The sequence below is a fragment of the Leptosomus discolor genome, chromosome 6 (assembly GCF_034619465.1).
Source record: "Leptosomus discolor isolate bLepDis1 chromosome 6, bLepDis1.hap2, whole genome shotgun sequence".
In the NCBI taxonomy this organism is placed as follows: Eukaryota; Metazoa; Chordata; class Aves; order Leptosomiformes; family Leptosomidae; genus Leptosomus; species Leptosomus discolor.
The window spans coordinates 55514242-55531454 of NC_141396.1; the positions used below are offsets into that span (position 1 = coordinate 55514242).

The 17213-nt window shown below is 37.8% G+C and overlaps 1 protein-coding gene across 4 annotated transcripts in view; it reads left to right on the top strand.

Moving 5' to 3' along the window:
• The first annotated feature begins 348 nt into the window (after positions 1 to 348).
• LARP4B (La ribonucleoprotein 4B) overlaps positions 349 to 17213 on the top strand; it is a 38980-nt gene continuing 22115 nt past the window's right edge. Inside the window, exons 1-6 of one of the 4 annotated variants that reach the window (XM_086466433.1) lie at positions 349 to 446; positions 12085 to 12094; positions 13376 to 13411; positions 13905 to 14052; positions 14247 to 14408; positions 16597 to 16678. In XM_086466433.1, coding sequence (XP_086322559.1) covers positions 349 to 446; positions 12085 to 12094; positions 13376 to 13411; positions 13905 to 14052; positions 14247 to 14408; positions 16597 to 16678 — 536 coding nt within the window. Of the gene's footprint in view, positions 447 to 8613; positions 12016 to 12084; positions 12095 to 13375; positions 13412 to 13904; positions 14072 to 14223; positions 14409 to 16596; positions 16679 to 17213 lie in introns of those variants that run through there. The other 3 variants (XM_086466432.1, XM_086466434.1, XM_086466431.1) reach the window with 3 other exon arrangements.

Below are 17213 nucleotides of genomic sequence, written 5' to 3' on the forward strand. Positions count from 1 at the left end.
GAAAACCAAACTGAATAATTAAGGTGAGAATAGAGCGAAACTTTCCCAGTGGTATTTCCCTGCCTGGTTCTGTGGAAAGTGTTCATCTGCACTCCCAAGGCAGCCAGCGGCTGGGAGCTGAGCATATCTGCGAGATCACTTTATCCTCACCTTCTGCATAACTGCTCTGAACCGTGTTGTGGGAAAGTCCTTTAGACCTTTGGTCTGAATCGGCATGGCATGTCTGGAATGGCTGTGAGTTCTTAGGAATTTCAACAGCTACTTACAGAATCTTTTGTCTTCCTGTTTCCGCAGCTTACAAAGGTGACCAGTAAAGTTCTCTCTGAGCAGCCAAAAAGCAGACAGCTCATGACTTCTGATCAGGACACTAAAGTTGTGGCTGAACCGCAGGTGCAGCAAGTACAAGAAGTTAAAGACGGTTCTCATCTAGTAAGTATGATGATTACGTATTCCCCTGGTGTAAGTGTTGCATGAAACAGTTTGGGGTTTTTTTACTATGTCTTAAGCAAAATTGTGTGTCAGTACATTTTAGAAGACAGCTGGCTGATAGCATTGCAACATAAAATGCTAGAACAGAGCTGTTGAAGGTAGCTAATTTTCCATACTGAGTAGGAGCCTCAACTTAACCTTTCTTCAGCCCTGCAGGGGATTTAAATAAACTGCAAGTTACAACAGTTTGCGCTCATTTAAGGTACAGGGCTTTTTAGGCCGTGCAGGAATTGTGTTGCCAATCTTGAGTTAGGTTCTAGTTCACACATTAACATATGAGGAAAATGCAGAAAATGCACTTGGCATGTATCTGTAATTGAAAAAAGTATGAATTCATACAAATAGGAAATTGCACTCTGTAACAAGAATTTTGCTCGGTCAGTTCTGCCAAATGGCATGTGCTGCTGCTTCTGCACTACTGTGCAGGACCCAGTAAGTTGCTTTATGGGATGCTTTTCGCAGATCATACAGCAGATAGCACTCTGTGTACATATGTTGCAGTAAATGTTACATATGTGTCTTCAAGAAGATTGAATACTTCATTTGAGGAATGCTTGAGGAAAAACTTCTTTACTTGGAGGGTGACAGAGCACTGGAACAGGCTACCCAGAGAGGTTGTGGAGTCTCCTCCTCTGGAGATATTCAAAACCCGCCTGGACACATGTGTTCCTGTGCAACCTGCTGTAGGTGAACCTGCTTTAGCAGGGGGGTTGGACTAGATGATCTGTGATTTGTGAGTAAGCTCTACTCATAATGTTATATTTTCGTCTTTGATCATCAACTGTATATTGGGAGGAATTTTTGTCTTGGGACATCTTGAAGGGTTTGGTTTCAGTGTATGTTCTGCTAGGCACTTAGCCTGTGCTGTGCTAAGCAGCAGATGCTTGGTGCTTCAAGTTAACCTTGCAGCACGCTCTAAGGAGCATTTTAACAACCACTCTAAACTTGTGTTTTCCTTTGCTAAGCAAGCTGGTGGGTTTTTTGTTTGTTTGTCCATCTCCCCGTCCCCCTTTTTTTTTTTTCATTCTTTCTCAGATGTGAATTTTGTCTATTTGACGGTAGAGGAAAGAAGTTGAACCCACTTTTGTGCTATACTCTTGAAAGTTGAGCTTCTGTGATTTTTTTTTTTTCCCACTTTTTTTTTTTTCTGGTACTCAGAGCATTAATTCCAAGAAACCAGTGTGTAAGCCTGAGCAGGAGGCTCTTGCAGATTTGCTTCAAAAGCTTGGAACTGTCAGTGCATTTTCAGCAGGGGCATTAGTATTAAAGGTGATTTGATTAGTCTTCACATTGAAGCTAGTTCTTTTAATGTGGCATACTCGAATTTTTATAAAGCTACATGTAAACTTGGATCTAAATCTTAATTTCTGTTCTTTCATATTTGGAGAGAGTAACAGTTTCTTTCAATTTCAGAAAATGTCTGCTCTTTTCCTTAGTAGAGGAGGCTAATGTCAATTTGTATATCTTGGAATCTATCCATAGTGCTATAATGGTGCATTTCAAATAACTAATTATTTTGCGATTAAAGCTTTTCCTTTGCTGATAATTTTATTCCAAAAAGATGAGACCTATAGCTTATTAAGCTTTTAAGAGTATGACACTAGTATAACTTTAATGTGCACAGCATCACAAGGTCGTTTTGTTGTATGAGAATTGTTGCCGATGTGTGCTGTTAGAAGTTAGTTTTCAAGATGATCCTTTCCATAATGGCATGTTTGTATATTTTGCCAGTGCTTCAAGACTTGACTCGCAAGTTCTGGGAACAAGGCTATAGTTTGAGAAAAACTTCATGGAGTACAGGAAGAAGTTAGCAAACTAAAATAATTTTTCATCTTTCCAAAAATGTGATAGGAAGGAGAAACATTTCTGATGATGTAACTTGGTTGCATTTAGCCAATACATGCTTTAGGTTAACTGAAAGTCACCTGCTGTTTCTTGTTTGTCTTAATTATTTTGAGATCAGAGGGCTAGACTGCCTAAATGTATAGATTCATGTCTGTGGTGATCCCTACTTCAGTGTATGTTCAATATGGGGCCATACTGCCATGGTATCTAGTGAGATTTCTAGGAGTCTGTAAAAAAAAAAAAAAATTAAAAAAAAAAAAACTTAAAAGAAATTTCCTGAATTACATTCACTAACTATTTTGGCTGTACTGTGGTGCTAGGATCTGGTGATACCTGGTCTGAGCACTTTTATGAGAGTTCAGGAGGTAAGCTGTAGAATTTCTACTGGAAATTTTGATACGCCTCTGTAGATCCTGGAAAAATAACCGCCTGTATGGTATTCTTAATTCTGAAGTGATTATATGAAGTGTTTTTTGTTATATCTTTAAATATTAACAATAAATAAATTTTCTTAATTATGACTTTAGTCAGTTTGTTTTCTTTGACAGGAGGAAAACTTAACACATGTTCTACTACCAGTAATCTTGCATGGATAGTCAATAGTGACTGAATTAAAATGAGTTTTGATGTGGTGGAACAGCAGTCACTTTCCAGGATTGCTTATGTTAATGATACAGAGGTTGCTTCTTATTTAACACCTGATGCAGGTTGATTGCAAGCCTAGTATGGTTCATTTCCAGCAATGGCTCCGCTTGAATTTGGCTGATTTTAGTAGTATTAAACAGCAGAATTTCAGTAGTTTTTCACGCAAGTGACTGAAGGAAGTTGGCAACTTGAGGATCCTCGTAAATTTCTTATTTCTGGTTGCTTACACTTACAAATTGGAGGTAGATAGTTTAGAAGATACTAGCCGGTTCTTGGCTTTGATAAATTTGGGAGTTAAATATGCTGCTGTCATTGGATTATTTTTTTTTTGGTGTGTTCAGATTGGTGTTTACTGTTTCTGAGAAAGCCTTCGTCAGACTGGACCCAGGAAAGTCAGTGTTTAAGAAATGTTTCACTCACTTCTCTGTTTCCTTTTCAATCAGTAACACTTTGCTGCTAGAAATTCCCTCTGAGGGAAGAGGCCAAGACCCAAATCCTATGGTGGAGGTAGTTTATATGACCGGTCTCTGCCAGACAGGACTTAACTAACCTTTAGTGCTAAAGGCACAGTCGTTTTCCTTGCTCATTGATCCTAAACTCTTCCCCTGCCATGTCCACATTGGAATATGTGGTCTCTCAGAACACTTTCCAAGGACAAAAAAATCTTATTTCTGTGATTGGCTGAATCAAAGACCTGATCTAGAAATTTGAGATTAACTTTGGAAGGGATTCTTGTCATCAAGTGGCAACAGTTTAAATAATTATCAGGTGCTGCCATGGGCTTCTACTAATGGGAGTTCAAACTGATGTGGTGTACTGATTTTTGTCAATGCCTTTAGGTACTGTAAATATAAGTTCAATCATATTGTTGGTTCTAAGCACAAGAAAAATAGCTAGCAAGTCAGAAAACTTGAGATGGGACTTAACAGTACTTCCTAAAATGTTTTTTGCAGGAGATAATATGGGAGGATGTCTTGGGCTTGAAACTGCTAGGTTACGTTGTTCAAAAATCCTTTTGCAAGGATTTTTCATTCAAGAATAAACCTCAGAATAAAAAGGGGACTGAGGAAATGACATTTACTAGTTGAATACAGGATCCTGTGTAACAGTGTAGTGAAAATTCCATATGGCATATAATCCTCAGATCATTTTACAATACACAGTATTACATACAGTATGTACCAATTAAGAGTTAAGTAGCCATTTGTGTAACATGTAGGTGAAGTTTAATAATTCAAGAGGTCATGAATAGCTTTAAATGAAGTGGGAGGATTAGACCTTAAACTGAGCACATATCAGCACCATGAAGAATCAACACTGCTCAGTGATCGCTCTGTCACATTTTTGTAGATTTAGACAATAAGAAAATAGTTCTGCAGTTGTAGGTGACTTCTAATGCTAATGTTTAATTGCTTTATTGTGTAAAATGTGTATTTAAACTCTTAACAGTCCGTTTAACCTTGAGATATTGGAGGGAGAGTTAAGCAATCTGACCAGCTGTTTCCAAAAACCTGGAGTGGTGACATTGTGAACACCGGTTGTGATGCTGCTCTTTTCCCTTAACTGGGGGTGGGCATGACATCAGGTGTGGCCTGGGAGTGCCAGATAATCACTGTGTCTTCAGGACAAGTTAAGGTTGCATGACTTTATAATAGGAAAAGGGTAAATGAAGTTAGATATCAGAAGGCTATAAGGACTGTTTTAACTTGTGCTACTGAACCTTTAAGCTAGACTATATTTTAAAACTTACGATCTGTAAGACTCTATGTGGGATACACCCTTATTCCTTGACAAGGAGTAGATTCACGTAGAAATTATAGTAGGTGGATAGGTATACTCCCATTAATAAGTGCGTTAACTTCTTGCCTTTTGCACAGGTGTGTGCAGGATATAGGACTAAAATACTTATTTAAAAAAAAATATTGTTCAGGTTATGAAAGTACTGCTTCAGAGCAGTTTTGTTTCATGGAGAGGGAAAACCTATTTAGGCTTTGAGTAAATGAGAAATATACCAGAGGCAAAATATATAAGTATAAAGGAAAAAGAACCAACAAACCCAAAATAAACAAAACCCAAATAATAAACCCAAAATAAACATAAGCTGAGCTGGGCTCTGAAGTGGCAAAGGACAAATTCTGTTAGTGCTTTTCAAATCAGATGGCAGAAGGTTTTTAAGACTTACTGGGTCTTGGAAGTTAAACAACCAACCTCAGGTGATGTAGCATAACAACAGTGTGGTCTTTTCTGCTTAAATTTATGTTGCTGTTTGGGTTTGTTTTTAATGGTGATCCCACAATAAACAGTAGTGAGGAATGTAACGTAATGGATTTGCACCATAGATGCTTAAAAATAGAAATTATCCCTGGAACTCTTAGACAAATCTAAAGGAACAAGTACAAAATGTGTCTTTGCACATAAGGAGAAGGGTATGGGAAAACTGGAAGAAGTTTCTGCTTGCCTGAACTGCTACACCCATGTTCTCCCTGTTGGTTTGATAGCAGAAGTGCTTGTTAAAGCACTGGAGAAGTGGACTTTGCCCTGGTCTGTCTCTTAAAGGTGCTTAGTTCCTCTCTAGAAAGCACGTCGTTAGTAATGGTTTAATCACAGAGGGAAAAATCTTGCTATTTGTTTACCTGATGAGGGAGTTTTCTGAATAGTTGTAAACTTTGCAGGTATTGTTGTGACTTATGCTGACATTAAAAACAGTTGAATTGTTTGCTCGTGGCATTTCTTAAAAAAACAAAACAAAACAACTTACTGTAACTCCCTCTCCCTGTACTTGGTTCCAGGGAATGTTAAAAAGAGGATTGTCTTGGCATAGTTTTAAGTCTGGATCCAAGCATGTTGAATAACTTTGTCCCAGGAGAATTAATAAAAATGCAGCAGATGGCAGCAATGATGCATCAGACTTCCTGCCCTTAAGAACACTCTATCTGCAGGGTTAGGCTTCATGTATTGGATAAGCGGAGGGGGGGGCAGGGTAGTCTTCCTCTTTTCTTACCTTGCAGTTTCAAAGCAGACTTGCTGAGGAGGAGATGTATTCCCTAGCCAATTCAGCAATCTTTTTGTTACTGTCAGGGGATTAGTGGTGAATAGGAGGTTTCCCCTGGAAGTTAGCCAATATGGTTCTTTCACATATACAACTCTGAATCTGCCGATGGCATTTGAGTATATGGTAACCCGTGTTTAAGAATCTAAAGCACGTTATTGTTTTGTGATTTGTTTGTCTCATGAGCAGAATACTTGTCTGGGGAGAAAAAGCTACGTTGGCAGCTATGTTACAGCTTTGCACTTTTTTGCAAGGTATTAGAATATTTGAGTCATCTGTTACCCTACTTCTCTTTATAAATACTCTAACGCAAAGGCTTCAGAGAAGAGAAGCAATTCATGCTGTATAAGGAAGAGAGGTTCACCTCTAGTCTGTTTTATGCTGCTAAATGTGAACTCTTATTACTATTACTGCAGGAGTGCTTCATAGTGACTGCAGTGCAGACTGAAGTGAAACGTTTGAATTTCTAGAGTGCTTCTGCACTTGCTCAGTACTACCTTGTACTTGCAAGTTATTATTCTGAGTTTGTGAACAGTTTGGGATAGCAAGAGCTTGGGTTTTTTTTTGATTCTTCTCTACCTGATTTTAATCCAGCCTGGTTCTGCTTACTATGGTTCAGTGCAGTATCATTGTTTTCCCAATCTTCAGATGACAAGTGGAAACAAAAAATGCTAGCTTCTCTTTTGGGTTAGTACTTTAAACAAATGTGAGCTTAGTTTACCAACTAGATATGAATGAGTGAAAGAGGAACTGATGCTTAATTGGTTTCTATGTTGATAGTAGTAGATTTTGTGTCAGAAGTGAAGGAGATTGAAAGGAAGAAGGAACTCTGGGCCCCACCTTTAGGTGGATTTTTTTTCTTGATATTTTGAAAACAAAGCAGAAATCTTGCAGTGTGGTGGTGACAGGGACCATATAGACAGCACAAATAAGACTGAATCGTGTCTTAAGCTTTGTAAAGGTTATGTGACTTAACCGTGAAAGCAGCTGTAGAATAAGTCACGATGACAATCCTGGAAAAGAAAAAAGTAGTGATAATGGACTATTAGAACATGGATCTTTGTGTGTTAAGCAGCCTTTACCCTGCAAGTATAGTTTACAGTAGAAATTAAAATAGATCTCTTACTAGTTAGGTGAAAGGCAACTGCTTTAATTAGCCTTAGTACCCCATATACTGCCACATGAATACAACGAAGGCAAGTTGCCAGGCTAACTTAAAACTCTGGTGCAAGTACATCTTAATTAAACTTGCCATAAGGTGCACAACCAATTGAAAAATAGCGCTCAGTTCAATGTACAGCTGGAAGAACATTTGAAATAGAGTTTAAGGGTCTGTCTTGTCTTACTTTCTTCTGTGTTTTTAGTATCTTTTAAGTAACAGAGTAGAGCAGTGCTATAGTGGTACAGTCTGCAAGCTCTCTGAAAGATGGGGTCAAAATTTGAAATAATAGCAATGGATTTGAGAGGGGGTCTGGGTGATGCAAGGTTGCGTAAAGGCAAATAAGAACTCTGTTTAGAGCAGAAAAGGTTGCTGGGTATTTTCAGCTTTTTTAGTGGGTTTTTATTTTTGAAGAAACAACCACTTTTTTAGCCAGTAAAGGGACTTACAGTAGTAGAAGCCTTCGTATGTGTAAATACGTGTGTATAAAGATGTTCTAGCTGTCATAAGGTCAGAAAGAAGTCTGTTTATGTACAGCAACGAAAACTGGAGCCAGACTTTTGGAAGAAGTAGTATTTAGTCAAACTACCTTTTAAATCTGTCCAAGTTTTTTTTTTCTGAAAGAATACACAAATTTTTTGGAGGTTAAGTATAATTAATCCTGCCACAGTACCATGAGATGGCTAGATGATCTTGAGGCCCCTTACAGTGCTGTAAGTCACTGAGGGATTATGTATTCTTTTTTTCACACAGATAACGAATGAAAAAAAAAAAAAAGACTTGGAACAGAATTAGCTTCTGATAACGTACAATGACTGTTCAATGGAATACATGAGGTCTTATCTATCTTTAGCCTGTTTTTCCTAAAGAAGTAATCTTGGTGTAGGTTCAGCTCTGGGGGAAGGGAGGAGAAGGAGAAAATCGTCCAAAATATGTTTGATCTAATTGATTCCACTAGTTTAGTCTTCAAATCAGATTTAAACATGTGAAGCCAGAATGCATTTATCCTTGTACAGAAAGCAGGAGTTGTATTAAATATGAAGGCAAGCAGTTTTTTGGCCCGCATGGACATTGTGGAAGATGTCATTTAAATATTTTAATGATTTGGATGAAGGAAACTGCTCAGGAAATTAAACAATGGGCGTTCGTAAGACTTGGTAATACTGGTAAACAGACTGTAATCCCATTAGGAGCATTATTTGGCTTGAATATTGCAGTGCATATGATGAAGTACTGAAACATTGCTCAGCAACTGGGATTTGGACTTTGAGTGGCAATGACATATGAACCTCTGCATGGTTTTAAAGTGTGCTATTTTTGGCAGCCGGGTGTTGGCTTGCGTCCTCAGTAGCAGTAGAAAGTTAGTTTAGTGTATAGAGGAAGGTGATTTGCAATGAGAAGACTCCTCTGACACTGCTTATTAACCATGGGCTGCTGCTTCAGTAAAGAATTGAGTAACAACACGAATGAGGAGAAAACCAGCTTGTTACAAAAATCTGTGGAAGAGGAAGCACAAGAGTCAAGGATAAGTAAAACTTTATCTTCAATTTTAGGAACTGTGGAAAGCCAGGGTCTGCATACAGTGGGAAGGACAGTTAACGGGGCAGCTGCAATAGTCGGCATTGAATGCGTTGATAGTGATGATGGCGCAGCAGCAAATTCTAAATCTGGGTTCTGGGATAGAAAAGCCAAGTATCCGTCACAAAAAAGCGTGGAGAATACTCCCCATGAGAGCTCTAGGAGAACGTATGACAGACCTTTTAGCTTCTTTAATTCCTTTAGTCACCTCCTGAAGGTCTCTGGTAGATACGAAAATCTGCAGAAAAGTGAAGGAAAGAAAGATAGGGTTATTAAAAAAAGAGCACCTAAAAAATCTAATAGCAATGGTAGGAAAGTGAACAATATAGAAAATATTAATAGTAATATTAATAATGAAAATATAGCTTCAGAAGAGCATTGCTTGTTTGATCATACTTCCACTTCACATGTACCAGACATCCTAGCCAAAGGCTTACAGGGCGAAATTTCCTTAAATAGAAATTTTCTGGAGGATTATGCAGTTACATGTGACCATTCAAAGCAGAATGAAACAACAGTAAATGTTGAAGGTGACAAGAGTGACAGCCTACAAAAAGTTTCAAGTTCATACAGAGAGATGTCTCCAACATTTTCTTATCTTGATGTAGACAACAGTCAAAATACAAAAGATAGGGAATTTTACAGTATTTGTGTTGTAGATGCTGAAGATCTGAAAGGGGATGAAGAGGTGCCAGCTACTGTGCATGAAGGGATTGCAGCAGACATAGATAACTCAGCTGTTAGTGATGAAGGAATGTGCAGTGTGACACAGCCTCTAGACACTGGGGAGGAATTTCCAATGCAGCTATTGGCACAAGTGGAAGCTAAGCTTAATTCACAGAAAGAACTGTTTGAGCATAAAAAAGAGGATAGGTCAGACATGCAGAAAAAGGAAACAAAGGAATATAGTAGCACAGACATCCCATCTTCTGATGATAATTTACCAGTTAACAGGTGTCAGGTGCATAGGTTAAATACTGACAATACAGTAATAGGTGACTTAAGAGCAAAAGTTGTCCCTGAGAATCAACAAGAGGAGGTATATACCATAGGTAATGCTGACAGTTGGAATGAATCCCTCCATAGAGCTTATGATTCTGTAAAATTTGCGGATGCTGCTGAAGAGGACCGATACAGCACTAATTTGGAAAACATGAAACACGGTGATCGTATTTCTAACGTGTTGTTAAACACTGAAGTACGTAATTCAGGAAAAATTGAGGAAAGTCTTGATTCTGAGGTTGTACCATTTGGTTTAAGTAGGCATGGCTCAAGTGTTGTAACGGAAACAGTTGCTAAACAGGTGGCAGAGAACATGAGAGGTAACTTTAAATTATCATTAGAGTTACATGAAATGGACAATGATTCTTTTTTGGTGAGTCAACATGTAGAAAACCTTGAAGAAGGCTGCTTCCTAAAGCCAGAAAGTGAAGTAAACTCAAATGTGAAAGAGAGAACATTTCGAAGAACGTATGGTGATAGCCAAACGTTTGCACCTGACTCTAGTGAACTTCACAGTGTTTTGGAAGAAATCTTGAAAGATAAAGAGAAATGCACAGGTACAGTTTTGCATTGCTGTGAAGCTTTGAATATGACTGAAATGCATGAAAACTTGGAAGAAAGTTCTGCTTTTCAAACTCCTATTAATGTTTGCACTGAAAACAAGGCATCAGCTGAAGTTGCAAACCTTAGTGGCATGGAGGAGGATGTCTGTGTGAATATTGCTGAGCTAAAAGGTGATGTGCTTGAGGAAGCTGGTAGCTTGAGCAGAACTCAATCATGGGTAAGTGACGGCACTTTGACTTCTCATGAACTACATAACACAAGTGCAGATGAAATGCTTCTAAAGGAAAACAGCCTAGAGATTTCACAAGAGTCACCAGAGAGTAAAGGTAAAGTGTGCAAACATTCAAATTCAGATGACAAAAACAGTCTCTCTTCTGTGTCTGTGGAACATGAGGCTATGAATAAAATAGACATGAACTGTAGACAAGATGAGCAACAGGAAGTATGTTCCTTCCACTCAGTGGAAAATCAGTGGAATGCAGGGACTGACTCAGCCAAAATAGCTGGGGATGTAGTAGAATCTGTAAAACAGACAAAATTTGAAGTTCACCTAAGTGAGACAATTGATAACAAGGCAGAAAACGTAAAACAGAATTTGGATGCCAACATTGTTGATCATGATAAAAATATCTCAAATTGCAATAAAGGCTTGCCTCACGATCAGAATACTTACTGTAACTCCCCTGTGCCTGTAGCTTTTGACAGTTGTTTGTACAAGAGTGTAAAATTGATAGATGACACTAAAAATCTGGAAGATGCCAGAAATCTCTTTCATGAAGCCCATAATTGTTTACCTTCATTGTGTCAAAATTCATATTCTCATGTGCATGAAAAACCAGCGGAAGAGCCTGAGTTATGTCACTGTGCCAGTCCAGAGCCAGAGGTTGGGAACACCCAAGTTTCTGTTGGGCCTTTTACTGAAGTAGGATCAGAAACTCATGAAAAAAGTGTTTGTGATGCAAGTGAATGTACTCTTCAGGATGGTGAAGCGAAACAGTGTGTGAGCATCCAGTCAAAGGAGGAGAACCTCACTGGGTTTAGTATGTCAACTGGGAATCTAGAAGTTTTTACCGTGGAGAATTTAAAGCAGTTAGAAGCCAAGGCTGCTGAACTGAAGAACACCAGTTACATATTAAATACTCAGATGAGTGACTTGACCACAAGTTGGGAACAGATGCAATCAGATCACAAGATTTTCTCAAACAAAGAGCTTGGAGTTTTTGTTGACCCAAAGCAGGTAGACAAATATGCTGCTACTCCGTCCTATGAAATACACAGTGCCTCTGCTGGTGCAGCAGGATTTCAGCGAGGCAGCGAGCAGTGTGTGTTAGATCTGATGGAAGACGTATTGAGTGACCAAGAGCACTCTTATGAACTGGACAGACAAAATGCCCAAGTTGAAATATGGTCACATGTCATCGGTCTTCAGACTGGCAATGCTGATTGGACAAATCAGCTATTTTCTGACACAGTTACTACTGCTAATGGTGAATATCTGATGGGCTTTTTATGGAATAATGTAATTTCTAACAATACCGTGAAGAATGACAGACTATGTATAGTTAGTGAAAACTTCCAGAACAAACCTGAAGATTTAACAGCTGCTTCATACGCACTGGGAAGATACCCATCTCAGCTGCTAGCACCAGAAAATGTTGGTACTTGGGGATGGCAAGACGAATTTGTAAGTATTCTGCAGAAATGATTTGATATTAAAGCTTAAAGCTGAAGCTAGAAATTGGAATAAGCCAAGTCAAACTGTGGTTTTATTCGATAGTTAAATAGATCACGTTACTTTGTCCTGAAGCTGACCACTCTCTCTTTCCTTTACAAAACAAAATGCTATACAGAATGTAGTAGTTCAAAATGTTGCTGACTATTGAATTTTTTTTTTTTTTTTTCCTTTTTGGTTCTGTTTTCCTTGTGTGGAAGTTTAAATGTTGGCAAAGTATCTTGATTGCAAAATCTCAATTCTAGATCAACTTGAGATGAAGGCTTCAGCAAGTGGAAGGGAAACTTTCTGCAGACTGTTAATAGTGCTCTTTACCTTCATATAGGAAGAAATGTTTGTGGATTTCCTGAAATCTTAAAGTTCTTGCTTGGTAGCAATTAGGAAACCTTTTGCTCACTTCGGAGATGATCTTCTGAAGTGCTGCAGGAGAAGCGTGGGGAATGAGCTAGACTGGATCTTGGCTAGCAGGGATAAGAAAGAAACAAAGCCAACCTGCAGCAGCTGCTGCTCCTCTTCCTTCCCCGCTGAGCAGAGCTGGCGCTTTGTATTGTTCTCCAGCGACTGCGTTACAACAGCTGCTCTGACCTTGCCCCGCGCTTGCAGTGCCAGCAGTGGATTGTACTAGAGGCGAAGTTTGCTGTCTCCTGGGGCAACTTTTTGTCTTAAAAATGGAAACCGATGGAACTTGCTGTCATCTTTGAATCCTTACTATTCAAGTAGTTGTGTCGAACCATTCCACTTTTTGCAAGTCTTCATCATTCAGTACATGTGTTTAAGTTGAGATTCTTTAGATCTTTCTACCTTCTGAATCTATTTTCTATGCACTATAATAACGACTGAGTTCATGTGTTTCAGAATAATTAAAGCTTCATGGAGTTTCGAAGAACCTGTCTTAAACTCTATAATGTTCCTAGCATCTGTAAATTCATGAAACAAATTTTAATAAGCTTTTTTTACTCTGTGTTATCGTGACCAGGACTCTTTCCCGGTATAATCATCATATTGAAACTTAAAGATATTCTGAGTATGGAATAACTTAATACATTTTGTTCAAACATCAGCAAAACAAGAGAAAAACTTGTTACTACCAAAAAAAAAAGTATTGTAGATGCTGGCACTGCAGAGAGCAATCTCTCTGAAGTATAGATATAATAATTTATGTAATGGTTATGTATATAACCGTATATGACCATCAACTGTGTCCATTTCCAGTCCAGGCTAAAGGAGACTGGCCTAAGATGATTTGACTTGATCTGGTAATTCATTCTTTTTTTGTCCTGCCTAGGGGAAAACAAACCAAAATTTTTGGTAGTCCTCTGTTTTTTCTCTTGGAGTAATGACAGAGGTGGTCATGTACATCTCATTACTTTTGATTTTCTATAATGTTTCCTGAACACTGTTACGTGTTTATATTAAAGTCCAGAAAAAATTAGTATTGTCTTAATTTTCTTATGTTATTTCCCAGAAACAGATACAATAACAGTATAGGCAACATTGAGTTAACATCTGTATTAGAGAACTGCCTGAGTACAAGGGCAAGTACAGGTTGAATTAGTCTGTCAAAGGCAAAGAATGAACTGTTTGTTGTAGTTTGCTCTGCTTGGCTAGCCTTTTCTGGTGATTCTTCACTAGGGAAATGAGTTCTGTGCTGCAGAATTCAGTTGGTTTTGTATCTGAAATGATTATGGGATGGCAATTCAGTTAATATATTCAGATGTGAAGAAACTTAATATAATCTTGAGTTGTACATCTGATACTGTTATTTGAAACTGTATGTATATACACACAGATATGTGCTGGGCATCCGCAAAATGCATAATCAAAGAAATTTCTTTTTGTAGGAGTCAACCAAGGTTTCTGAGTTAAATCCTAATGCAAAGGTGTGGGGAAATCATATGTTGCACTTGGAAGCAAGTGGTACCACTGATGGTAGCGTGAGCAAAACGTGGGAAGAAATACCTGACCAGCCTCCAGATTCTTGTAAAGAAGGTATGAATGCGAGTTTCTAGCTGTTGCACAAGCAAAAGGTAAAACTCAGTGCAGAATTTTCTCTATTGTACTTTCCTGTTTAAAAAAAAAAAAAGTAAATATGTAATCAACTTTACTTCAGATTCAGTTTTAACTGTGATGTTACTGTGATTAGAAGGAATGTTTTTTGAGTGCGTTTGTCATCTCTGCTGCAGGACTGGATGCCAATGGTGATGGCGACAAAAAGCATCAGAATGCAGTGCTGACAGAGCTGCAGGAGCAGTCACCAGCTGTTTCAGTGGCAGACCAGACAGATATGAACCCGTTGGCTCTCGATCATTCTGACTATGAGTCTATGCACGAAACCACCCAGACAGGTAAAAGAAAGCTAATATTTGCTTGGACTCGGTTTAAAAAGAGAAGACATATTTTGGAGGTGAAGAGTGAGCATCCATTTAAAAAAACAAACAAAAAAACCCTACATCACTTTTGTTGTTCAATATTATGTGTTCTATAAACAGACCCCAGAAAATTCGGTCTCTTTTGCTGTCAGGCTTAGACATATTTGGAAACCGATCTCCTCCTGTTTGAGTATAGGTCTTGTGAGATACTGCACAGAATCGATCATAGGTTCTGAATATAACAGAGTATTGTTTTCTGAAATGTTATTCTGAATGCAAGTCCCTGGTGTAGACATTTACATCTAGCTGTCTACCTGTCAAAGCTGCATGTTTCTACTTGGGTCAGGTACTGAGGTGAAATTCATGTACCATTTGTGTCTCAGGTAGTAACGTTAATGTGTTGAAAATCCATCTTGTACTTAAAATGCTAAAATAAGCAACAACTTAGTCTAACTTCTTTGTGGTCTTTTTAATGAACTTTCATTATTATTTTCAGTGCAACTGTTAGTAGCTGAGGTCTATACCAGATGGCATGTTGTAAGAAACTTGTGGAAACTAGCATAGAGATTCTGCCATGCTTATATTTCATTGAAAGGGACGGAAGGTCTGCAAGATGCGTGTAGGATTACTACTTGAACTCAGATGAGGGATAGGAAAGGAAAATGGACTAGGTGTTTCTTGAGATTCATGAGAGGTCTGCTTCTTGTACATTGTACTTAGCTGCTTTTACAACAGGTATTTAAAATTACAAGTATAGCGTCCAAAATAGTTGGAAATCAAGACAACTGAAATCAGAGTTGTGGCATCATCCTTGCTTGTGTTGAAAACTGAAAGTTGTCTTTTACTCTTCTACTTGAGAGTACTGTTGGGGAATGTTAAATAAAAACTAACTGGAAAATTATAGTAATGGTGCCTAGCACTCTAGAAGGGATAAGTGTTCCTGAGCTTAGTGTTAGAACTTGTCTGCATGTCCTTTATATGCCCCAAATAGTTAACTCTTAACAAGGGTTAAATAGTGTTGTAAAGCAGCTGAACAACAGGTTGGATCTATTCCACTTGATGAAGAGTAACATAGGTGGTCCCAGCTCTGAAATCTGATTTTTACTTTTTAAGATTATTTTAAAGTGAATATGATTTTTGGTCTTTGCTAGGTTTTGGGGAATGAAGAAAGAGGAGATGAGAAAGGGAAATAGTTGTTAGTACATGATATGTGTATTTCTCAGGTGTTGGCATTATCTGCATCAGAATAAAACACATGAAGGACAAACGGTGGGAGGAAATTAGAAGTTGCTTTAGGAAGAAGAAAGGTTAAGGAGAGCTGAAGAAAAGGATGAAAGTTACTGAAGAAGGGAAGGGTATAGAGGGTAACAGTTGGTGTGAAATACTTTTTAAAAAACTAATTTAATTTTATGTAACACATTACTAAATGTTTTATAAATCTCTAAAAGCCACACTAAACTTCTGATCTTTAAACAATTCTCCTACTGACACAATTAGTTTACCTGCAACTGACTGTAGTATATTGTGTCTAAACTAAAATGAACATGAAATTAGTGTTTTCCGTGGGATAATTCTGAAACTTCCAGGTATAAGAAAAAAATTTTCTCCTTCTTAACCAAGAGATTGTTAATTAATCATCTGTTGTTAATTGATTGGATATCTGCTGATACCTTATAACTATGTTTTTGAAACTTTTTTCTGAATTAGTTTGTTGGGAATTTAGAGTGAGGCCAGAAGTACGAAGTGCCTCCGTTACGTTGCTCACTTGCTGTATTAGTAAGCTGCGTTAGGGTTTAGTCAGCCTAGAAGTCAGTTAGTCAGTTAGTTTCCTAAGACTGGAAGACAGACTATATGAGTTAAATCAGTTCAGTCTTTACTTTGAGCTGTGCTTCTAGCTGCTCTTCTAAAACTGCTTGAAATTGTTATGCCTTTGGAGAACAGAGGTTAACAAGTGAAGTCAGACATGGGTTTTCTTTTCTGCCTCAAATAAGAAGTGTTGCTGTGCTATTTTGGTGGGTGATGAACTAATACACGATGAACAGTTATTGAATTTGAAAATCTGTTACTAGTTATACTGCTAGTAATAGATATGATGGCTTGATGAAAATATCTGTTGGGTAAGATCGCAGAACTAAATTTTAAACTGAAATATTTTCATTATTAGGTGGAAACGAACAGTTGCAGCCAGAAGGTCAAGAAGATTTGCGAGAATTACTGAAAAAAACACTGGAGTTCTGTTTATCTAGGTATGTATATACCTAAATGTAGTAAACTGGAGGAGAAGTAACAAGATCCGTTACTCAGGATGTATGTTAATGTATTTCTCATCTGTCAGTTAAAACTGAGCGGAAAGGATGAGAATTCAGGGGAAGTAACACACAAATTCCAGAGTATCATATTGATGTACCTCTCAAAGCTTTCATGATTTCTGGGCCTAAAACATAAACCAGCAAATACATTTTTTGAAGTTAGAGTAGTTACAAGCAATTACAGATCAAGTGATTTTTTTTTTTTTTTTTTTTTGACTTACTGTTTTTTTTGCAAATTAAAACTGAGTAACTTAAGCCATTTGGTAAGCTTTGTTTAAGCTAATAATTTTTAAAACATTGGTAAAAAGTAGGATTTTTGTGTATGCATCTGCAGATCCCTTTATATTTTAAGTTAAGGATCAATTTAAAAAAAAAGAAAGGAGAAAAAAAAAGGGCTCCGAATCATACACATTTCAGTATAGCCTGGTGCATGATTATCAGAGCAGTTTACTTGTACTTAATTATTCTTAGT